The sequence below is a fragment of the Periplaneta americana genome, chromosome 3 (genome assembly GCF_040183065.1).
Source record: "Periplaneta americana isolate PAMFEO1 chromosome 3, P.americana_PAMFEO1_priV1, whole genome shotgun sequence".
Lineage (NCBI taxonomy): Eukaryota > Metazoa > Arthropoda > Insecta > Blattodea > Blattidae > Periplaneta > Periplaneta americana.
The window spans coordinates 122,915,338-122,941,277 of NC_091119.1; the positions used below are offsets into that span (position 1 = coordinate 122,915,338).

At 37.4% G+C, this 25,940-nt stretch overlaps 2 protein-coding genes across 5 annotated transcripts in view; one reads left to right on the top strand and one right to left on the bottom strand.

The window, feature by feature from the left end:
• Positions 1-25,940, top strand: part of Eip74EF (Ecdysone-induced protein E74) — a 1,140,187-nt gene that overhangs the window by 501,872 nt on the left and 612,375 nt on the right. The window lies entirely within an intron of this gene.
• The window catches only part of Lsm11 (U6 snRNA-associated Sm-like protein LSm11), a 90,913-nt gene that overhangs the window by 3,417 nt on the left and 61,556 nt on the right, over positions 1-25,940 (bottom strand). The window contains exon 5 of one of the 2 annotated variants that reach the window (XM_069821502.1): positions 821-2,595. The exons of the other annotated variant lie outside the window; for it this stretch is intronic. Coding sequence (XP_069677603.1) covers positions 2,426-2,595 — 170 coding nt within the window. The 3' untranslated portion in view covers positions 821-2,425. Of the gene's footprint in view, positions 1-820; positions 2,596-25,940 lie in introns of those variants that run through there. 2 annotated transcript variants of the gene reach the window in all.

Below are 25,940 nucleotides of genomic sequence, written 5' to 3' on the forward strand. Positions count from 1 at the left end.
TTAGCTCACGCGATTGTCTGCTTATTCGATTCCCGCTTAGGTTGATTACCTGGATGGGTTTTTTTCCGAGTTTTCCCCCAACTGTAAGACGAATGTCGGATAATCACGGCGAATTTTTGGCCTCATGTCGCCAAGTACCATCTCGCTATCACTAAGTCTATCGACGCTAAATAACCTAGTAGTTGATATGGCGTCGTTAAATTACCACTCAAGTACATTAATGTTTCTCACAATTTCTTATGGTTTTTTACTCTTCTCTTCCTTCCTTACGCCCAACATCATCTGTCTTTTTTTTTCGTGTTTCTTTCTTCATTTTATGTTTCTGTTATTCTTTTAATTCCCTACTCCTTGTCTCCTCTGTGCCTTACCAGTTTTAAGTCATTTCAGACATTCACTAGAAGACATAAGCCACATTACACATACTGGTATCTAATAAAGTTTAATCTTTAGTTATGGATTGATTTCATTGTGAACCATCTTTATCATCGATAATCCGATTTTTTTTTTTTACTCATTTTGAATTTCAAATAACTCTTGAGATAGTCAAAATATTATTTTAGCAAACATAGTACTTAAGCCTTGGTTTTTCTGAACCGACGCATGCGAGGTGCGAGGCGGCCTCGAACAAATCGGACTACACGGGAGATAGTGAGACACTCGCAGCTATAGAAACCACTCACTATCTCTCATGCAGTCCGGATTTGTGCGAGGCGAGCCTTGCACCTCGCATGCGGTGGTTCAGAAAAACCAAGGCTTTAATGGCTCGTAAGTTTAAAGATTATGCAGGACTTCATGCAGGAAAATAGAATTAGACAAAGAATACAAAATGAATCAATTATGCTTTATTTATCTTGAGTATAATGAAAAATATAATTTTTAATCAAAACCATTTCAATAAAGTTCGTACAGGAATAAATGCTTCTCCGCATCATGTATAGCGATATAAATGTAAACTACAAAAATATCACAAAACCATTAGTCCACTTACACTGAAATCAGCAACAAGTGAAAGATCAAAGACAACGCATATCCTTCACCCGACATATGTATATCTTTACAAACACTTTTTGAACGTCAGACTCTTAACATCCATAACAATATATGAGCAGAAACAAAATAAATAACAAAAGACTGTTACAGTACAAATTTAGTGTGAAACGTTATTGAAATCCATAGGCTACGAAATATTTTAAGATATTTTGTGTATAATCAGGGAATTCTGACACTGCGAAAGGTTTCAGCCGCGGTGCACATTTTTTGTGTTTCATACTTTTGGGATATTGATAAACTAGGACCATGTTTGTCCTCGCGATTGGTTATTTCGCCGAATGTATTTAAAACAATACTTGTTTCATCAGGATAAATAGTTGATAAGGAAGATTGACAGTTCAAGATTTTGTTTGTCACAATCTAGTTACTTCCATATAAGACTCAACACTAAGAAAATCTGCTGTTTAACAATAGAACAAACTTATCGGAAAACATGTATTTTTATTCCTTAAATTTGCTACCAGAAAATAAAAAAAAAACAAAGAAAAACAATCTGAATCACTGAAAAAGTCTTTCTCAATCGACTTTGGAATTTTTTTACAAAAATTAAATCACCACTTTTGTTTACTAATAGTACATAAAGTATAAAGTACATATTTACTCGCCCAAGGCGAGTGGAGCCGCGGGCGTAATGTCAACTATCGCGATGACATATTACGAACGCAGGAGCAGTGCAAGTGGCGCTCCAGGATGCAGGACTGCACTGGCCTTAGTCGAGCAATAACAATATTTAACCTGTCAACAGTTTGCTCAGGCTGGGAAATAATACCGTTCTCTAAGCATGTATTTGTGTAGTATTATAAGTGCCGACATTGACATTTTTATTTCCTGTTCCTTTAAGGAAATAGATTAATCGAATCAAACTCAAAATTGCATAAAGCTTAAAAGTTGCAGGAAGATAAAAACTGATCTTCTTTGACAGCTAGTATCACTAATTGTTGTAAAACTGCATCAGCATATAAATAAGCTTGCATGAAGGTGTGCCTATCGTTGCTAGGACCAAGAGTTGGGTTTCGTTTGTCTTAATACTACAACGTTAAGTCTATACATCGTTGCCAGGATACTGAACATAATTTAAAGCAGTCCGTTATAGCTTAGACTACTGAAGGAAATAGATCGGTAGTTCGCCCTTAATTCCAGCTCGCACAACAGTTTATTATGATATTTTCGTGCACAGTTATTGTTAGAATGATAATACAAAGTAATAATTTACGTCAACTTTCCTTCATCCCACGTTGCCATGTAACGACCGGCTGCATCTTACCAAATAGCGAAGATAGACAATTTCTTCGTCAGTAAAGAATGATTTCTGTAATTCTTACGCTGTACAGCAGGCATACAGGATTTTTTTTTTCACAACTCTGCCCTGTTGTCTTCAAGTTTCTTTTTCCTTGTCGATTAAGCCTTCTACTGAGATAAGGGCCACCTGCTCACCGCGGACCAGGAGTTGACCAATATGTCGTTCACATACTTCCTTCTTGCGTTCATTTTTCAACACCACCACCCGCGGCTGCTTCACCATTTGCCTCACCGCACTGGGCTCACCTGAAAGTACAATAATTATCCCGTGAATTTCAACGGTATGTAATGATACTACACAGTTGTGACAAGTGAAGGACGGTTGCCTCACCGCTAAACATAGTTCGGCGCCAAATGGTCATAAAACTAGGCCCTTAGTCACTATCTTCGCTGAAACAAGCAGTTAATAGCGGATGGAGGGTGAAAAACACTGTCTTCCCATTTGAAAGTGATGTGACCTTAGCAACCATCTCAGCAAAGAATCCACTGAACCGCAGAATACAGCTTGGAGAAACGAATCCCGCATCTCTGTTACTACAGTGCCAATATACAAATGCATCTCTAATGCTAATGAATAAAGGCCGGATTTACAGGCATGTAATATTATGGAACTTAATACATGCGAAAGTTAGACCTTTTTTAAGTAACGTCTTGGTCAAACACATATTTATACAGAGAGGAAATGCCTACTTTCATTGATTTCTTACTCTTTTAAAAGTCTGGTAGACGAAATCTATATTTCTGTAATGATCAGTAGATTATCCAGCGATAAAGGCATAAGTTTCACAATAGAAACAAATTGACAGGAGATTTAAGAAAATCCCAATGATTGCGTGAAACGTATACTGTAACTGGAATTAAAGTAATGATCTAATGAAATACAATAACAAATGATGAAAAGGAAGTATAACTAATCTTGTGAAATTTGAACGTAATTAATAATTAATTACTAATAACGGTTATTAATATTAATATCAATATAAATTCAGTTGTGTTGGGTTGTGATTTCAATTAACATTATATTCAGATAAGTATAATTAAATAAGATATAATTTACAGACCTATTTGGTATGAAACATGCATGCGACTAATAGATTTTTATTACAATGTCCAAGAGCGGAAATAGCATGGTAGCGACTTAGGAGTATGTATTTGAATTTAAAATACGCACTTAAAGTTTTTAACTAGGGTATACATTTAAAAGTGGTATTCTGTTTTCAGAATTCGTACTAATCATTTTACGTCATCAAACAACATAATTTTTTAGGTTAGGTCTCGTGAATCGTAAACTGTTTGTTTAGTCAAAACAATGAATTTCTCGTTATCAGACAAAATACATTTTAATATTAGATCATACTAATCTACTAATTACCAACATAATGTGCGAGAGGTCCAGGAGGAAAACATACTCTTACAAATTATTGAACCATTTGGAAAACAGCTCCCAACATAAACATGAGATGTGGTAAATAAGCAAGACATTGTTATCGTTAATGTAATAATAATAATAACAATAATAATACATTACGATTATTATTATTATTATTATTATTATTATTATTATTATTATTATTATTATTATTATTATTATTATTATTATTACTCGGAAGAAAATTAAACGCAGAATAAATATGAAAATGCCTGTTACTATTCGGTTGAGAAGTTTTTGTCATCCAGTCTCCTCTCAAAAAAAAGCTGAAAGTTAGAATTTCTAAAACAGTTATATTACCGGTTGTTCTGTATGGTTATGAGAGGACCAGAGGCTAAGTGTGTTCGAGAATAAGATGCTTAGGAAAATATTGGGGCAAAGATGGGTGAAGTTACAGGAGAATGGAAAAAGTTACACAACACAGAACTGCACGCATTGTATTCTTCACCTGACATAATTAGGAACATTAAATCCAGACGTTTCAGATGAGCAGGGCATGTAGCACGTATGGGCGAATCCAGAAATGCCTATAGAGTATTAGTTGGGAGGCGCAGGGAAAAAAACCTTTGGAGAGGCTGAGACGTAGATGGGAGGATAATATAAAAATAGATTTGTGGGAGGTGGGATATGATGGTAGGGACTAGATTAATCTTGCTCAGAATAGGGACCGATGGCGTGCTTATGTGAAGGCGGCAATGAACCTCCGGATTCTTTGAAAGCCATTTGTAATAATAATAATAATAATAATAATAATAATAATAATAATAATAATAATACAACACAGAACTGCACGCATTGTATTCTTCACCTGACATAATTAGGAACATTAAATCCAGACGTTTGAGATGGGCAGGGCATGTAGCACGTATGGGCGAATCCAGAAATGCATATAGAGTGTTAGTTGGGAGACCGGAGGGAAAAAGACCTTTAGGGAGGCCGAGACGTAGATGGGAGGATAATATTAAAATGAATTTGAGGGAGGTGGGGTATGATGATAGAGACTGGATTAATCTTGCACAGGATAGGGACCGCTGGCGGGCTTATGTGAGGGCGGCAATGAACCTTCGGGTTCCTTAAAGGCATTTGTAAGTAAGTAATTATTATTATTATTATTATTATTATTATTATTATTATTATTATTATTATTATATCAGTCTATATGCAATATGTAAAGAAATATAAGACCAAATATATTCAAAGACGATGGCGATAATGGAACAATGAAGGAATACTGACTGCACGAGATACTGAAGTATTCAGAGAATTTCACAACCGCAAGTTTTCCCAACATAAAATATAGAGAATTTGCCGGGAATCGAACCTGATCTCTTTGATGAGAAGCCGCCAGCTGACTGACTACACCTAGAACCGTTCTCCTTGGTGAGAAACTAATTCAGTGTACGTCTGGATCATTTTCGGTTTGTGCGGCGGCCTAAAATTGTGATGCTCTAACCTCGCGGGCTGCAGGCTACGTGCACCTGTGGAGGTGTGTGGGGAAACACTGCCCTGGGCGTTATCGCTGTTCGCACACTGCATGCAGCAAACATACTGCAACTTTTTCCAAGTTATCGAAACAGGGGAAGATCACCGAGCGTGAAACAATGTTTTCTTTTTTCCTTGTGGACACACGTGTACTCGCACGCACTAACCTCACGCCGGCATCCTCTTAACCTGTCTACCCCCTGCCCATCACTACAGTCAGTGGCGTGCAATTTGCTGAAAGCAGTTTCTCCAATAATAAAATTCTCTACACGCCACTGATAGTAGTGTCGTCCTCGGTGGACCTACGGTTACGATGTTAGTCGTTGGATCCGAGGTTTACGGGTTTAAACCCGGCTGAGAGCGACGATGGATTTTAATGAGTAATAAAATCTTAAACATGGCTTCCTTTCAGGAAGGCAGTAAGCTAGAAGATCCGTGCTGTAGATGTAGGGCACGTAAAATAACTATCCTTTATAGAGACTTGAAAAAAATTCGTCGTTAATTTCTCGTCCACGTTCAACGTCAACACTGAATGAATTCCATAGAATGCCTAAAAAAGTGTAATAAAAATTGGTGACATGAAGGTCATTAAACTGTCATATTACTATGATGTACCTCAGTACATATATTTCCATGCATGAATTCTGCGTTACCATATTGTGAAGTAGGCCTATGGGTAGAACGGAGAAAAATTATCTTCGGCACTGGGACTCGAACCCGGGTTTTCAGCTCTACGTACTGACGCTTTATCCACTAAGCCACACCGGATTCCAGTTCCGATGCCGGATTGAATCCCTCTCAGTTTAATTTCTACCTCTCTGTTTCCCTTTGGTAACAAGAGAATGTTCTCCTTTCTACCCGTACTTCATCATTAAACTGTCCGAATTGACGTGGAATTACTCTGTTACTACTACTACTACTACTACTACTACTACTACTACTACTACTACTACTACTACTACTACTACTACTACTACTACTACTACCATCACTACCACCGCGACCACCAGCACCAGCATCAATACTACTATTATTGCCATCATTACCACTACCACCGGGACGACCAGCATCACCACTGCTACTGCTCCTACCGCCGCACTCACCATGCACTGTGTCACATGAGGGTTGGCACTAAAGAGAAACTAAGAGGTGGAGCTTAAACTGAGAGGATTCAATCCGGCATCAGAATTGGAATCCGGTGTGGTTTAGTGGATAGAGCGTCAGCACGTAAAGCTGAAAACCCGGGTTCGAATCCCGGTGTCGGAGAGAATTTTTCTCCGCTCCATCGATCCTTCAACACACTTGAAGTTTAGCGCAACGTGGCAACTCACATCTGATCAGATACTGAAGATTAATATGAGTGTAAGTTAAAAATCATAGAAATGACGCAGATGATATCGAATTCATACTCGTAACTGAACCACATAAGAATGAGTGATACATATGTGCGGTTGATTGACAGGTTAAGATAACCTCACGTGAAGTGACCTTGCTAGCTACTTTCATTTAATATGAGCAATTTGGTCGGACGTCATTCAAAATAAGACTTAAGGTCATCAGTAAAATCGTGGTTACACCTGACCAATTCTGAATGTGACGCTGTCCAATAAATCATTTAATAACTATTGCAGGATTAACTTATGTCGTCATAATAATAATAATAATAATAATAATAATAATAATACTCTGTCTCAAACCGCATCTGTCCTCAGCGTTAGCGGCCCGGGTTCCATTCCCGGCCTGGTCGTGATGGTCGTGAATGGCCTGCCACAAAGCATATGTTGCAGACGGGTTTTCTAGGAGTACTTCTGTTTTCCTCTGTAATTTCATCAACACTCTCCACTTTCCCTTAATTTCATCTACCATTTACCATTTACAATACGGTCTGGATGAAAAAAAAAAAAGTCTGGGTGAAGTTTTGAGGTAATAAGGGTCTCTGATGCTGATACAATTTCAAGGATGGGGTCTTCGACCCTTGGGACTTTGGTCTTGGCTTGGAGATGGAACCTGGCTGTCAGAGCTAAGGCAGGATGGCCCGCTTTTCACTATCGGATTCACAAATGCCATCCGGCTAGGTTTCGATTTTCGAGGGCTGAACCCGTTCTTACACTTACAGCGTATTCCGAATCTCAGCGATGAGCAATCAGATGGCATCACGGTGTTTCGAATTTCAGAGATGACGTCATTGATGCTCCAGCGCTAACAGAACTTCCATCAACATGCAGAAGTATAGCTCGCGCAAGGAACGATTACCGAAAAACAGTGGTGGCGTTACTATCTGTTTTGACATTTGTATGTAGGCACGCCGAGGGGACGAGAGGTACGGGATGATGGAAGTACTGCCTCTTCCAAGAAGATGAACAGATCGGGACAGGAAATGAAGAGCGTAGCAAGATAAAAATTCGAAGCGAATTAAACGCGCAACATTATGTTTACGAATAAAATAATTATACTCTGAGAGGGGAACGCTCCATCACTACATAATAAAATAAACGCACTTGGAACAAGACACGTATTCACATGCAATGAAACTGAAACTAAAACCGTAATGTAGCTATCACAATGCAAGACTGATTCTATCGATGTCGTTTTTCTTCCGACTGTACTCTTGAATATCATTAAAGTTATCTCCTGACCTTTCCTGTCCCCCGCTCTTCCTTTATCGAATTGTTTCGTTCGCAGTCCTATCGTCGGTAATCCCTGCTTGCGAGACCTATAGTTATTATATCCGCATGGCTCACGTGTCATGTTGGATGCATTTTGAAGGAGTATCAGGGGCGATGAAAGTTATATTAAATTAAGGTTTATTCTCTTTTAAGCATTAAAATGTCGTTAAACCAAATGCTTATCCATCCCTGATTGCGTGATTTGGGTTGCCTAGTTGAAGAGTGTGGACGGCGCTTCAGAGACAGTCTGTCTCTATATAAATGATGATTGTCAAAGTGCAACAGGTGGACCGTGTGGAATTCGTGAATCCGACGCTAACAGGTGTGCCATCCTGCCCCAACACTGATAGCCAGGTTGCACTCTGAAAGAGTAGCCTGATAAATCCCAGCCCTTTCCGTATCAGCATCAAAAACACGTATTACGCCCAAGACTTTACCTCACCCTATTTTGAACTATTGCAGATGATAGATGAAATGAGGGGGGAGGTGAAGAGTTGCAGTGTTGGCGGATTGATTAGGAAGACTTGGTTAATCATCGCTTGTCTGTCTGTACACTTACAACGATCCCTCCGGCTCCGGTACTTGAAAAGCCAAACCAAACAAAGCAAAGCCAAGCCAAGCTGTCTCATGGACTAGTTCCATTTCAGTCCGTTTCTACTTCAAGTGTAGAATTCGGTGTCCAAATCTTATTTAGTGACTTTTGTTTATAATTTTTTAAATTTTATTGTATGTCTTACCTGATTTGATTTCGGATCTTCAATTTTTAAAAGTGGAGAATGTCATTGCGTGCATTATATAAATTTTACTTGCGTTTTTTTAAAGTGAAATGTTTATATTCGAGGGTCAAATGGATAAAACGTTACGGAAGTTTCTACATCTGACGCCTTTTGCTTAGCAACGGATCAGACCCCTGCAGTTATATGGTGTTTGCTAGAGATAGACTTACTGCCTTACATGAATTATACTTACTATTTGTCCTATACAGACCCATACTGTCCCGCACCGTAGCATCGTAGTTTAAGGCATCATGCCTAGGACTCGCGTTGCGGAATGCGCGCTGGTTCGAATCCATTTGGGGAAGGAATTTTATCATGCAATTTCAGGTAATGTATGAGCCGGTGCACACCAGCATCACGATGAATTTGGGAAGCTACGAGAGGTAGCGAAATCCGGTTACGGAAACCAGCTATAACGGCTGACGGGATCGTCGTGCTATCCACACGAAACCTCCGTTTGGTAAAATCATCGTTCGGTCGGTCATGGCCCTTCGTGGGATATCGGCCACGGATTTAATTATTATTAACGGTTCTCCAACAAACCAATTCAGATGAAAAACAGTACTTCCATTGTAAATATATGTACAACTATATGGTATACATTCCATAAGTAAAGAAATGAAAAATAATCAGTAATACAATACATAATTTAGGCTACATTAAAAAACCTAAATATCACTAACTCAATAACACCCAACCAAGAACATGAAACGTTTTATGCGATTACTTTCATGCAGGATCCAATGAATTTCCTGTCATTTCTTAAAGACGTACAAATGTTGTTACATATTCTATACTATGTATATATTTATTCACATTGCAAATGGGAAAATACCCGGTGGCAATGGTAAGTAATTACACTCAATAATGACAATTAATAATGAACAGAATTAATAAAAAATACAATAAATAATAATTAATAATTAATAATAATAATAATAATAATAATATCCTAAATTAAATGAAGCACGATCACTTAAAATAACATTTAAAGTAAATCTAATTTGTATCTTAACCGTCAGTTCGAACTAAAACCACGAGTATGATATATTCATACATGCACAAGTACCTATCAGCACTACACTCATTTCGCTGTCAACTCACTCACTGCACTGGAACTATGACACATTTCACTGATACTATCCTGATTTCACTAACAGTTCAAAAACATTTCACTGTTCAAATACTTTGCACTACCACTATAAACTATCAAACTTCACTGACACAAACACTCTTTACTTACACAACATACTTCACTGACAAAACATACTTCACACTTCACTGACAACACACTTCTTCACTGATACAATACTTCAAATAACAAACATCAATTACACCCTTTAAATAGTGTATAATATAGCCTACTACCGTCTATTAGTAAAGTCCTTAAGCCTATTTTTAAATACATTTTTGGTTATTGGTAAAGCCTTTAGTAAAGTCTGCAGGTAAAGCATTCCAGTCCCTGATAGCAGGCCTACGATTGAGAAAAGAAAATTTTCCATGAAGTTGAAAATGCGTTTAGTAGGAACAGGTACCAAAAGACTATATTGTCAATTAATTTTTACAGCAATATGTTAAATTTGATAAAGTTGCAGTTTGATTACGGTGACAGAAGAAGAACATGAATATTTTGAAGAACTGGTCAAAGAAGATAAAATATATTTATAAATATTCCACTCGAACAATGCTCGTGTCTAACATACGTTAGCTGTAGGCCGGGTCACGTTTGCCTGCACACCACAATCAGAAGTAATCCTGAGTCACGGCTGCCAACGTGGCGCCGTTATCGAACAGGTTCCGTTATCCTGCTGTTAGAACTTTGCACTCGAGGATCGACGATAATGAGAACCACATTCTGGTGCACCGCTTTGTTAACAGCGTTTCATGAATTCGATGAGTTGCTTACAAAAGAAAACATATCTGCAAGGAAAAGAGATGCACGTAGAAAGGCCGGATTATTAGAATAAAGGCTTTACTTTTTTACCATGTGCTTTCTAAACTATTTAGACCTAGATTGTATCAGGATAATACAGTACTAGACTAGAGGAATCAACTACTTTACTTTATTGGGTTTGGTACAGAATACCCAGACGATGGAACCTGTAATACTTATCTCATATCTGTGCCGACGGACGTTTCTGGAACTAACCCACCGTTTTTCATGCTGGCATTTGGTCACCAAAGCAAGGAGATGCACTATCACATTTACTTTTTAACTTCTCTCTAGAATATGTCATTAGGAAAGTTCAGGATAACACACAGGGTTTGGAATTGAACGGGTTACATCAGCTTCTTGTCTATGCGGATGACGTGAATATGTTAGGAGAAAATCCACAAACGATTAGAGAAAACACGGAAATTTTACCTGAAGCAAGTAAAGCGATAGGTTTGGAAGTAAATCCCGAAAAGACAAAATATATTATTATGTCTCGTGTTCAGAACATTGTACGAAATGAAAACATAGAAATTGGAGATTTATCCTTCGAAGAGGTGGAAAAATTCAAATATCTTGGAGCAGCAGTAACAAATATAAATTGCACTCGGGAGGAAATTAAACGCAGAATAAATATAGGAAATGCCTGTTTATTATTCGGTTGAGAAACTTTTGTCATCTAGTCTGCTATCAAAAAACCTGAAAGTTAGAATTTATAAAACAGTTATATTACCGGTTGTTCTGTATGGTTGTGAAACTTGGACTCTCACTTTGAGACAGGAACAGAGATTAAGGGTGTTTGAGAATAAGGTTCTTACGAAAATATTTGGGGCTAAGAGGGATGAAGTTACAGCAGAATGGAGAAAGTTACATAACGCAGAACTGCACGCATTGTATTCTTCACCTGACATAATTAGGAACATTAAATCCAGACGTATGAGATGGGCAGGGCATGTAGCACGTATGGGCGAATCCAGAAATGCATATAGAGTGCTAGTTGGGAGACTTGAGGGGAAAAAGACCTTTGGGGAGGCCGAGACGTAGATGGGAGGATAATATTAAAATGGATTTGAAGAAAGTGGGATATGATGATACAGACCGGATTAATCTTGCACAGGATAGGGACCGATGGTGGGCTTATATGAGGGCGGCAATGAACCTCCGGGTTCCTTAAAAGCCATTTGTAAGTAAGTAAAGCATTTGGTCGCCCTAGAAACACACTGCTGGAGTCCTTCTCAGGAAGGAGCACTCGTATACCAAATGACTAATAGTTCCAATGCGTTAGATATAATACTAAACCGAAACGCACGTTGTAAAATTCAAAATCACTGTGAAAGCCTAAACTTGTATAAAATGTCTTTCGAAATCACTTCCTGCACAACATGTTTATTTCTGGCGAATAGAGGAATTCGTACAATAATGTTTGCATAATGGAAGCTCATGATAGCGGCATCCTTTGAAGCCAGTGAGGGGTATCACATAGTGCATGAGAGCCGGATTTAGTGGTAAATAACGAAGACGCGTGCAACTACGAGCGGTGGCTATCTCCTCGTCGCTTCCTCGTCCTGGGTAACCCCAACTTTCCGGCATGTGCCATCAAGCAGCTGATAGTTGTGTGCACACGTGTCAGCTGATAGCTTTTCATTAAAGAAACAAAGGTTCGACCTCTGAGGAAACATGTAGCCTTTGGTGGAATTCCAGTTCTCGTACAATTTTCATTTCGCCATTGCTCCATTTATCTCATATCAACTCACTGACTCTGAATTGGTTTTGTAGATTAAAATGAAGAGTAGCAATGCATATAATTCATAATAAAATAGGTTTGAAGCGTATAAGGGATAAGGGAACCTTGTAAAAACATCAGCTCGAAACTCCCCTTAATCGGAATTGTAAATACAAAAAATAAATACCAATACGAACGGTAAAGCTCCGAAATAGTTTAAATTTTGAAGTTATTCGACTTTATTGTCAGGTCGTTGAAAAACACATGGATCTCAGTTATTCTCCATCTTTCATCAGCTACTGTCCACACTTCACGAGATGATCTCTGCGAGGGGGAATGGTCCTTGCGGGGTAAGAGACGAGGGTAAGGAAATGTACAATAACTTAGCGCGTCTGAAAGAGCAGGTAGATGAGGGTGGTGCCATTGACTGCCTGGGACAAAGTTCAGTGACACTCGACCTGAAAACGTTGGTTTTGCAAACTGTACAAGCATTTTAGTTACTATTGAGATTTTATTGTATGATGTTGATGTTGTGAATACTGTGGATAACAAGTGTAGTTTATATTAAAACATCATGTCAGATTTTAATTTCTTAAGTTAACTTAAAGATCGTGCCAGATTGGCTTTAATTAGGCAATTATCTTAAATTAGTAATTTAGTTAGACAATGAGTTACGAAGTTTTTAGTCAGTGAAATATTTAGTTAAGTAGTTTTAAAGCGAAGTAGAGTTCTGTTTGATTTCAATAGTGTCACATATCAATTATCATGTTGTCAAAGCGTAAAAATGGAAAAACTATAGGCCTACATAGTGAAGCACGACAAAGTATAACGAATGTAATAAAGATGTGTGATGAAGAAGCAAGGCAGAAGAGATTATTGTGTCCTTTGATGAATGCTACAGAAAGGACTGCTAAATACGCAGGTATTTATTTATGTTTTGTAATTTAATACTAATACTAATTTCATTTACACTGACTGACTTAATAATATTCTCATAATGTCAACATTATATTATTGAAACTTACAATAACTTCAGTTAACCACGGGCGTGACTTCGAGAGGGGAACAAATTTAAAACTTTAGTTAGCTCAAAAGTATACATGAAGCTTTAATATTTCATTTAAATAACATGCAGCATTATACTCGTAACAATTTTTTAATTTCTATATATTAAAAAAATCTTAATAAATTAAATAATTAAATAAATTAATTAAATTATTATTATTATTATTATTATTATTATTATTATTATTATTATTAGTAGTAGTAGTAGTAGTAGTATTAGTAGTAGTAGTAGTAGTAGTAGTAGTAGTATTAATTACTATATTGTAAACCAAAAATATAATATTTACATTGACTGGTGTAGTATAACACTGTCACTGAATAATTGCTTTCCGTAATTAACTTAATTATAGATATTAAATGTATAATATGTAGCCTGTATGAATTAATAATCCGGATACAAAGTTAATGTTTTACTGAGGGACAATGTTTTCACTGTAGTTGATAGCGAAAGTTTAGAGCACACAAACCCGGTTCTGTCTCGATGTTTGGTTTGAGAGTGAGGGAAAACCTTGCATTCCTTGCTCGGATCATCTCGTAAAATGTGGACAGTAGCTGGTTAGAATTCAGAACAACTTGTATTTACTACATACAGAATGAGTAGTAATTAGGTAATATAAAGTATTGCAGAATATTCTATACACAAAAACAAACATATTGCGTCATATAAACGTATAGTCGATACTGCATTGTTATCAAAATATGGCAACATTGCGTTTTTTTTTCAAAGCTAGTCTACCAATTACCCGTGGCAAAAATCGGAACTAATAATCGGTTCGCATCTCGTACCAATCATTTTCGACCAATGCGTCACAATATTATCAATTAATTATGCAACACATAAGTATCAATACGTATACGCAATGTCAACACATTAGATCCACTCTCGTTGAATCACTTATTTTACTCATTTTCACAGAGGAACACTACAATCGATCTTCGACAGAGATTTGTTGTTGACAAAGAGATTGTGGAGCAGGTTTCTGCAAGTTATTCCGTCTTTCTCCCACATTCATTCCATCACAGCTCCATTATGGCATATGAATTCACACAGTTTACAAAAAGAATAGACATACGTAGGACTATTGTAACATATAACTTATTGCGTTGTGTAAATATGAAAATAACAACTTCTGATTTTAATTATTTAGTGTATTCGTGCTCATTACTCAAGACAGCACCATGATAACGTAAGGAATGGTCCACTATTTAAAATTAGTCCTTTTTTTAGTTCTGATTATGCCAAAGGTTTGCTACTGTTGTGCTGAGTGACCATTGACCGTGGTCGTCTCGTGACTTGGATGGTTATCAGTTCTGCTACTGGCTGGGGTTAAAGTACCCAGGCTGAAGCATTAAATCACACGACAAGTCACAACTAAATATGCGGTTGCTTTCAAGAACAGTTTCTGGAAGCCCAGATGCTAAAAAGTCCACTTTTTATCTTGTTACCATGGTCAATACTCCAAAAACAAATGAATTGAATCAAACATAAACTGTATGGTGAGGCAATGGATGAGTCAATAGGTGGATTGGCGCTAGGCGCATTTGCCTGTTCATATGGAAGTGTGTTCTGGAGTGGGTTCGATTCCCGCTTGGGCTTAATAACCGGTTGGTATTTCTCGGAGTTCCCCCCTCCCTCGATTGTAAGGCGAATGTCGGATGATTCCAAAAAGCGAATCTAGGCCTTATCTCGCCAAAATACCACTTTACTAACCCTAAATCCATAAACGCTAAATAACGTAGTAGGCTCACTGTCGGCTTGGGTAGCGCAATTGGTATAGCGCTAGCCTTCTGTGCTCGAGGTTGCGGGTTCGATCCCGGCCCAGGTCGACGGCATTTAAGTGTGCTTAAATGCCACAGGCTCATGTTAGTAGATTTACTGGCATGTAAAATAATTCCTGCGGGACAAAATTCCGGCACACCGCGACGCTGATATGACCTCGGCAGTTACGAGCGTCGTTAAATAAACCATAATTTAAATTTAACTTAGTACTCATTAAATAACTGACTAAAACAAAGGTGGATAAGTGAATAGGTGTGTTAGAGAATGGGAATTAATGAGTGGATGAATAAATGAATGAATGAATAAGTGAATTGGCGAGTCAGCGAATGAACGAATAAGTGAAAGAACCAAAGTGGAGACGGAAAGTAGGCCTAGCCATAAAGAGGATGTTTAATTCGCGTTTTGTCGTGGAAGTAGCTATGTGGGTTCCAAGCCAGATGTCCACTTACCTCACTTCGAAATTCACTATTCCAATGAAGAACGGAGGCCACCGACGTGGCTCAGTCGGTTAATGCGCTTGCCTGCCGGTCTGAAGTTGCGCTCGGGCGCGGGTTCGATCCCCGCTTGGGCTGATTACCTGGTTGGGTTTCTTCGGAGGTTTTCCCCAACCGTAAGGTGAACGCCATGTAATCTATGGCGAATCCTCAGCCTCATCTCGCCAAATACCATCTCGCTATCACCAATCTCATCGACGCTAAATAACCTAGTAGTTGATACAGCGTCGTTAAAAACCAATTTTAAAAAAATGAAGAAATGAGAGACGAAATGCAGTCTAAAAAAATGTGTGATTCGCGTGTTTCGCACAGTTATTTACCCACGATGAAGATGACTGAACTTAATATTTTCTTTCTTTTACTTTCTCTTTTTTTTTTTTTTTTGCCGGGGGAGGGAGGGTTAACCACCTGTCGGTACGCCATTGCTAGCATGCCACTTAAGTACAGTATTCGAACTTAATGTTGTGAGATGTCCTAATCAGTCCAATTGCCTTCTCTCTACCCTATTCAAAATGTCTTCTTTCATCCATAAATTATACCGCGCAAATTAACTAATGAAGAGGAATCAAGAGTGGCAATGAGATAAACATTATCTTAACAAACGGACGCACCCATTTCGATGGCCCAGAAGCAGACTGTTCCAAGTCCATTTTACTATTTTTTTTTTTTCAGGAGAGCTACTTTAAGCTCCTGACATTCAAAGTTTCATGAAACAATTTGGAATAGCTTCATAGCAACCTTATGAAGAGGAATATTTATAATTTTGTTCAATTCATATATGCAGACAAGAACTGGAACACAATGAAACACAGATTTCTTTCTTATAAAAAGTTGGACATAGAATAGTCTGGTTCTCAGCCATCGATTCATCAAATAATGGGTATCTTATTATAACTATAGATGATAATCAGGAATATAATAATTATATTCCTGATTATCATCTATAGTTATAATTATTATATCCATCCAAAAGCTTTACAAAACTAGGTAGTTTTCATAAAACACTTGGAATACGCACAATACGAGTAAGAGTAGATTGTAATATAGTAACGTTTATTTCAAAATTATTTTTTTAGAAAGTACTGCAAATGATGCCTACTTATATTATTTTAACATGTGTGGATTTCAACGTAAGCCTTTTTAAATTTTTAATGTTACGTATTGATATTATCAAAAGAGCTTTCTTTTGTTTTTCTGTTTCCATGATAACTTATCAGTAACGCTAGAAAACAAAACAAAGAGACAATAGACATAAACTTTCTACAAATGCTTAATAATATAACATGCTTGTACCACGACTATTACTGTAACACTTTACCCTTGCAAATTTTACTGCTCTCAAAGCTCTATTATATGTCGTAGACAAATAGCGAAAGAGAAAGGGAGAGTCTGTTCCTTTATTGATCAAAATGTATATATTTGATGCTATAATGACATTATTCAGGTTACAAGATAAAGTGAATTTGAAAAATTTATTATAGTCTATCCTATCCGTAAAGATAATAATTATGACGAGAATTGTTTCACAAAATATGGACTGAGCACTTTACATGTTGCAAGAGTAAGTTCCGGTAAAATATGTTTTTGCACCTTTCTGTTTCAAAAGAAAAACATTACTCCAGATTAATAAATATTGGTAAATTATTACGAGTGACGTCATAAACACTATAAGTGATATCAGCGCTTAAAATTTCTGTGTAATAAAAGATGTGCATGATTTAAAAGGCTGTGAATATGACAATAGCTCTAACTTCTAACAATGATGTTGATTAAAATTCATTGCTCATGTAGTAGTTTTATCCAAAATGGGTACCGAGCAAGTGAAACTGTCTTCCTTGCAAGAAATTTAAATGATTATTTTAAACATTTAATGGCACACTGAAGAAAATTAATAACAAAATTATGGAAATCAATATTCTAGCGAGTGCAGAGTCATTATCAACGTTTCGCAGTAAGAACTTCCTTCTGCATGTGGAATGGCACCGTTACATAATATCGCCAATATAATGTAAAATATTTTCCACTTAGCCTACCTTTACTTACAAATGGCTTTTAAGGAACCCGCAGATTCATTGCCGCCCTCACATAATCCCGCCATCGCTCCCTATCCTGTGCAAGAATAATCCAGTCTCTGCCATCATATCCCACCTCCCTCAAATCTATTTTAATATTATCCTCCCATCTACGCCTCGACCTCCCCAAAAGTCTTTTTCCCTCCGGCCTCCCAACTAACACTCTATATGCATTTCTGAATTCGCCCATACGTGCTACATGCCCTGCCCATCTCAAACGTTTGGATTTAATGTTACTAATTATGTCAGGTGAAGAATACAATGCGTGCAGTTCTGCGTTGTGTAACTTTCTCCATTCTCCTGTAACTTCATCCCTCTTAGCCCCAAATATTTTCCTTGGAAATATTTTCCACTACTGCAACATATAATTTAAATTTTTAATAATAATCCGTGGCGAGACCAAAGCCGACCAACTGGCCTTATGTTCAAATGCCTCAGCAGAAATGAACGATCATCCAACCAGTACGGGAATAACGTGTGCTCATCGCGATGACCCCCGCTCCCCAGCCGTTATAGCTGGTTTTCGAAACCCGATTTCGCTACCAATAATATCTCTCCAAATTCATCACGATGCAGGGTGGACACCAGTGCCATATTCTGGCCGAAAGTGCATGAGAAAGATCCTCGCCCGTGAGAACTCGAACCAGCGCTCATTCTGTAATGCGAGTTCAGCATGTGTCTGAGAACACGACGCTACGGTGCGGGGCACAAAAATTCTGAAGTGCCTAATGTCAAAATTTATATGTTTTTTTAATATGCCTGTGTATGTTTTCACCTTTAATATTATTATCGTTTGACCACATGTTCATTCATTTATAACCACTCAAAGCCTCATTCACTTCAGACTCTCCACAGATTCCTGTCTTCAGTGACGTCATGATGGCCTCTTACTAGACTTGATACTTCCATCGGAGTCGTCGTCTATTGGCTGATCTTCTACTTCTTAGATAATTTTACTGTTCATAAGTCTTCACAGATTTGTATACGATCTTTCTCACCAGTGCTATCTGGATCTTTAGAGAGAGTTCTTAATGCCCTATTTTCACAATTATTCTCAGGAATCATTTTCTAGAATGAGGCTAAAATATTTCATGTCCGAAGACAGGTTGGGACCTCATAAGTGACATCAATAAGATATCACTCATGAGGCAACTGAGCGGACTGAGCCAGGCGATAATGAGGTAGGTTGGTCAGTTCTTTTTTCCTCTAAGATACAAATATTTATGGATAACTACATTAGATGGACACAGTGGTGTAATTCACAAGACTGGAGTCGCCAGCACGCATAATATTAATAAATACTCATCCAACGCGGGATTCGAATCCAAGACAATAACCTACACGCAGTGTCGAAGCTGAGGTTACTGATAATATACTGATATACCCACACATTCTAAACACGCGATATGACTACAGATGTTAAGGCGTGAGTAAAATAAACTTAAAAAAAAAAAGATGCACAGTAAGGTTAACATAAAAATTATTATCTTCGTACACAATCCACTCTATTAATTTGGAGTGATTTATTAAAGGATGCATTCAAGACTAATTTAGAAAAATGTTAAACGAATTATCCTTGCACCAAAGACGGATGTTTTCTGAATCAAATGATCATATTTTAATTAGTTTCATGTAATAACAATTAAGAAACATGTTAAAGGAATTATCATTGCATCAAATGTGGTCTCTGGACCAAAATGATCGAATTTTAATTATTTAAATACAATTTAAATTAAGTAACATATTAAACTATTTATCCTTATATCAAACGCGAATGTTCCCTGGACCAAATGTCCTATTTTAATTATGTAATTACTTTATATTTATTTCTAACAAGTGCAGCAGAGCGCACGGGTACGGCTAGTTGTACCTATAATAAATTGGTTGATGTTGCTATTAAAGTGCTGTGTCCGTAATCGTCACAAGGCAAGGGGTATACCTTGAAGTCGAATGTCAGTAGGGTACAGTTTACAGGAAAATTTCAAGACATTAGTACTTCGAAGTAAGCTTAGACCTACTACCAAATCCATACAGCTCACAAGCTTCACCAACATACAGTCATCCATCGCGATGACCACACATTATCCCCGTAATGGTTGCATGGACTCTCCATGGGCTGTCGCACCACCTATTTTTAATATAACCAAACATAAATCTGCAGCAAGTAATGATCTGAATGGGTGCCAAATCCACCACGCTGAAAACGTGGCAGGTGATACCCCAGGACCTCGATGCTGAGAAAAGTCACGTCACTCACTACGCCTTGATACTAACCACCACCCGTTCAGTGATGTAATTAGATAATTATTTGAAATGCCAAGGAAAATACTGGCCATGCGACATTGACACGGCAGGGGCAAGAAGCTGCCCGCCCGGCAGACCCTGACCTACTCCATGTGTAGACAGAGACGGACGCACGTGACCTTGGACTGTATGACACCGCTTCGACAGATGCCTCCGAGGTGGAGCACTTCCTGATAGCAGCAGCCAGAGGCGGCTCGTCCATTCAGCCAGGACTGTAGCAGTATCATACTTTCATCAGAATTTAAAAATTAATTTATCCTATGTCGGCGACACAATATTGCACTAAATGGAATGAAGTTGGAAAATGAAGTACTCGGGATAAATCTGTCTTACAGTTACTTTGTTTATTACAAATATAATAAAATCTGCCTAAGCGGGCATCTCAGTAAGCGGTCTATTTTATTTTTTTGTTCGAAACTGATCTAATTTGCCATAAAGCTAGTGGGGATATTCCACCATTTCAAAGGTCACCTTCCACGGCGGTCAGCGATCGGAATTTTATAGATATCTCTACTTGATGACTCTCTATAAATTGCTTCGAATACTTTTTCTCAATTCATGAGCGATTTATATATCTTGCTGTCTCAAATTACAAAAGCTGTCAAAATTATTTCTAAGAAATTACACTGCATCCTACGCGGTTAGGTTACTAAAAAATATTTGGTGTCTCACTGATCAGGGCGTAAAGTTCTTTCCTACAACTACATACGGGGATACCAAACGTTTCTAACAAGAATGAAATCTGTAAATTTTTCCAATATCCCTGAGACCGATGCATTTTTAACCGGAAAGCTACCATTATAACCGCAAAGGAAGATATCGTCGTTGTTCCTGCAATAACTCCTATGAGCAAAATGTAAAATTTTTCAGTAGGAAGAGAAAACACATTTATTCATCCTATTGCAGCCGTACATGGGAGACTGTGAATTCTTACATTTTATAAACAAAGAAATATAATACATACAGGAGATTTTATTATTTGCTGTATCACTATTTAAGTTATTTAATAGAGAAAAAATCTGAAAATCGATAAATATGTCACAAAGGAGTTATTGCAGGAACAACGACGATATACGAAAAAATAATCGCAAAGGACAAAACACTCATTCCATAGGCAAGATTTGAAATGACCGTGGCATCTATGCAGACTCAGGGATATGCTTTGCTTTAACCATTACACACACTACGGCTGGAAGAAATTTTTCTATCAGTGTAGACTTCAATGTGGGAAAATAGTAGTACGTAGCGTTGTTGGCTTGAAGCTACTTGCAGGGTAAATAACGGGTTGTTGGCGATAAGGCATGTGATACTCCAACAACCACTGCCTTCTGAAGAGATTAAACATACGATTGCTGTCAAAGACTAGCAATTTAAATTCAACTTTTAAAATGCATCACACCCATTTTCTTCAAACACCGTAGTTATGTGTGGGCTTGGATTATAGCATATTATTCTTAACATCAATGAGTCTGCATGCACAGCTGCATATATCGGCGAAGCAGTTTATACACTTCGAGGCAAGGGTGGGTAAACATTTACGAATGACATTTCAAACCAGCCGTGGAGAAAATGTGACTCGCGAGCACATTGTGGCTCGCTATGATAGCTGTCCATTTCTCTTGTTTCCTACCTCCCCCCCCCCCACCTTCTCACTCACTGGAGTTAAACTCCATTTGTATTTGTCTCTGACCTGCGAGTGGCGAATCATCGCAATGACTCTCTCGAAACCATGTAGGCCTACCTTTACAAAAACGAAAGTTTCAAGCAGGATGGGAGGACGTATTATTTTTTTTTTTTTGCTGCCAATTTGATGAGAATATTAAATGTATGATTGTTCACAATTATTAGGAGGAAAACATTTGTATAACATAAAACGGCATTATAGTATATATCACTCATGAAACATTAAAAGGTTATTATTATTATTATTATTATTATTATTATTATTATTATTATTATTATTATTATCATCATCATCATCATCATCATCATCATCATCAGGCGGCCGGGTAGCTCAGTTGGTAGAGCAGTTGGCTACGGACTGAACGGTCCGGGGTTCGATCCCAGGTGGTGACAGGATTTTTTCTCGTTGCCAAACTTTCAGAACGGCCCCGAGGTTCACTCAGCCTCCTATAAAATTGAGTACCGGGTCTTTCCCGGGGGTAAAAGGCGGCCAGAGCATGGTGCCGACCACACCACCTCAGTCTAGTGCCGAGGCCATGGAAAGCACGGGGCTCTACCTCCATGCCCCCAAGTGCATTCATGGCATGTTACGGGGGTACCTTTACCTTTTATCATCATCATCATCATCATCATCATCATCATCATCATCATCATCATCATCATCTCTGCAGATGTACGAATAATGCGGTTAGATCTTCAATTTAAACTCACAGATTTACAATGTGATATCCGAAGGTTCGTTCTTTCGCTTGCTCTGTTGAAGCCACGTTCGCTACAACTTACGTTTGTGAAAAATTATTTTCGACAATGAAAATAGTAAAAACCAAATTTAGAATACCTTCGTGATCAACTACGACTGGAAGTAAGTGACATAATTCCTGATTTTGAAACTCTGTCGCAGAGACATTCTGAAGACAGTTAATAGGTTGTGATAATGTATCCTATGTTTTCTTGTTCATTTCTTTCTTCGTTGTACGCACTTGTAATCTTATACTGTACAAAATTATATTTAAGTGCCTGACGTAACTAAAATGAAAATCCGTTAATAAGTCAGACAGTTGCTTCACTTCCCCTTCGGGTGTTCGCCTCCTTCCGTAAGTGCTATGCACGTTGCAGGTTACACAGTAGCTCGGCGCACGATCACATTTTCGCCACGGCTGTTTTAAATTTATGAAGAAGTCAATTCGGCTGTTTGCTTAGAGGTTCATTTTTATAATTTTTATATCAGCTAGGGACCTTATGTAAAATGCTACTAAAATTGTGAGAAAAATATATGTATGTATGTGCCAAACACTTGTATAAGAATAGCATACAGTTACAATTATACCAGAATGAGTAAGACCACTTCAAAGCCTAAAGATGGTCAGTTATTCTTTTTTTAATTATTTGGAGACGGTCCACGTCATAAGCGTGACCCTTTAAATTCATGATGATATTTCATCTATTTTCAGGAATGTTCAATTATCCAGAGCTCGTAATAAACCTCACCAAAATGGTCTTGAATTCGATTCTAGGCAGATCCTATGCGATTTGTGGTGAACTAATTGCTGTTAAGCATAAATTCAGCTGATTATGTTGGAATAGTTTCTGTAGTTGAAAAATATACATGACATAAACGTTTACTAATTACCAAAAGACTGCGGTTCGTGCTCAGACGTTTCTGTCACTTTTATGGACATGGCTTCTATAGGGCTGGTTTTACACTATTGATGTCATTTCCTGTATCATTCTTATGCAACCATTTCTTCAGTATTACAATACCATCCCATTGTGGACGGATGGAAAATTTTCATAAAGCAAACACTATTGAATACATTTATTCGATTTACAAATAAAAATAAAAATATAAGGCGAGTGAAAATAATCACATAAGCCTAAATAAAATTATTCATTAGTTACTTTGTATTACCGAACACGTTCATTTTAGTCGATAGTGCATAAGCAGAAAGCTCAGACTTGCCGGCTGTCCATTATACTGTCTATATATACCTATAATGCTCATATTTTTCCATTGGACAAAAAGGATCGTCCCTATCGTACTTCCTTCTATTTACTTGCTTTGTGTGTTCGCAGTTGTCCATGCATGTCTTAAGAATTCAGTAAGTTGTATGCGGTATTAATGTAGTACTGATGAGCGAGTAAATAAGTCAGATAAGGCTGTGTCAACATAACATGGATAACCACATCAGAGCTTTGAAGTCTAGCTTACCTCGTTTCTACATTTTATACAATAAAAACAACTATCTCCATGGTAACGCCCCTTCCTTACAAAGAAACAAGATAACGAAATTGTAACAAAGGGAGAACACTGGCGTTTCGATGCTGTTCTTATTTAATTATTTAGCATTATAATACAAAACGGCAAGATTGGTTTGTATTCAAGTGAAATGTGTTGAACATGAACACTTATTTTTTCCCCATGGTCTAGGCTACTAACTCAAAGCATCATTTTTACTTTACATTCCTCGTGTTTTAAATCGACCTGCTCTCGTAAATTGGGAATGTAAGATAATGTCATGGCTCACTCTAATTATTATGGTTTTAAAAGACTTTATTTGAATTAAACTTTTTGCTGTTCACAATTTCTTGACTTCCGAATAAAATGTTTTAACAAAATGTTCAGTGTAGATATGTGAATATAATAATGCACAAACAGAAAACTCCCGATTATCCGTTGCCGTATTATTCGGTTTGTGGATTATCCGTTTGGAATTCTTTAACGCTTTATTTTCTTAAGAAAACGAAGAAACCCAGCAGAGCGTCAAAAGTGCTGTTGTGAATGGCTCTTATAATGTTTTTTTCCCAACGCAATCCTTCCTTTCACACTCTACTCTATGCAGGTTCAAAACACCCTCCGCCTCACAATATTTAGTAACAGTTTAATGTGCGATTAAAAGAAACTGTATTGAGTTGAAGAGACTGTTAGAATCTCGTTCCCCGCCAGCATGTATTAATGCACAACAATATAATCGCAAATGTTATTTGTTTTTAATTGAGTTATTTTACGACGCTTTATCAACTGCAAGGGCTTCCTAGCGTCTGAGTGAAATGACGGTGATAATTCCAGACAAATGGGTCCAAGCTCCAGCGCCGAAAGTTACCTGGCGTTTGATCTTAATGGGCTGACGGAAAACCGAAAAAAATCTCAGCGAAGTAACTTACCCCAACCAGGATATGAACCCAGGCCCGCTCGTTTCAAGGTCAGACAAACTAACCATTACTCAACACAACAGTGGACTCATTTTGTGTTTGTCAGTTGTCAGTGTCGTTAATATATGTGAAGAGAAATAGCAGAGAACCTATTTTTTTTTCTTTTTGTTATACGTATTCGTCGTTTATCGGTGCATTTTTATGTCATTAGCTCGGATAATCGGGAGTTACTATACATATACACTGTACTATGACAATGCTGGACAATACACTCTTGAAAATTAAAGTAAGAAAGAGTTTCGAAAAGCTTGAAACATTCCCATTATACTTATTAAATATCTCACAACAAAAATATGAGTCTATCAAAATCTCAAATATGTTTTCTGAAAAATAATTTCGAAGTTTACAGGTCTTTAAAACTTTCATACATTTATATTACGTACCGGTATTTTAACATTCATGTTTGTTTTCTACAAGTTTTGTCATTTATTTGTGTGTAATCTTGTTGCAAATATTAATTTTTCCCGTTATTGTTATCGGTTATTCCATGCAGTATTGATAATTAGACAAACCACACGCTATTAATGTAAAGTATTATTATTATTATTATTATTATTATTATTATTATTATTATTATTATTATATGACCAGTTAAAATATCATTTACTCATACATTTTAGGGAAGGAAATGTTGAAGTATCTACTTTCCTGTTCCAAAAATCTGTCGTAACTATTTAAGAAGTAACGCGTCAGTTCAGGGTATGATTTTCATATCTGGCGAACTTTAAAGACAAAGTGTATAAAAAAAATCCATATACCTTGGAAGAATTGAAATATGGGTATAATATCCGGAGAAACATCACCTCCATTTCTCGATGGAAACTCCAGAGGATGATACGTCACTTCTTAAACAAGTTCGATAAATGCTTGGAACAATAAAGTAGGCAAATTCAGTATTTCCTTTCTTAATTAGGGTCAGTAAATGGTACTTTAACTGCTTATAGTTTGTAATATTCTAGATTTACAGATTGTGG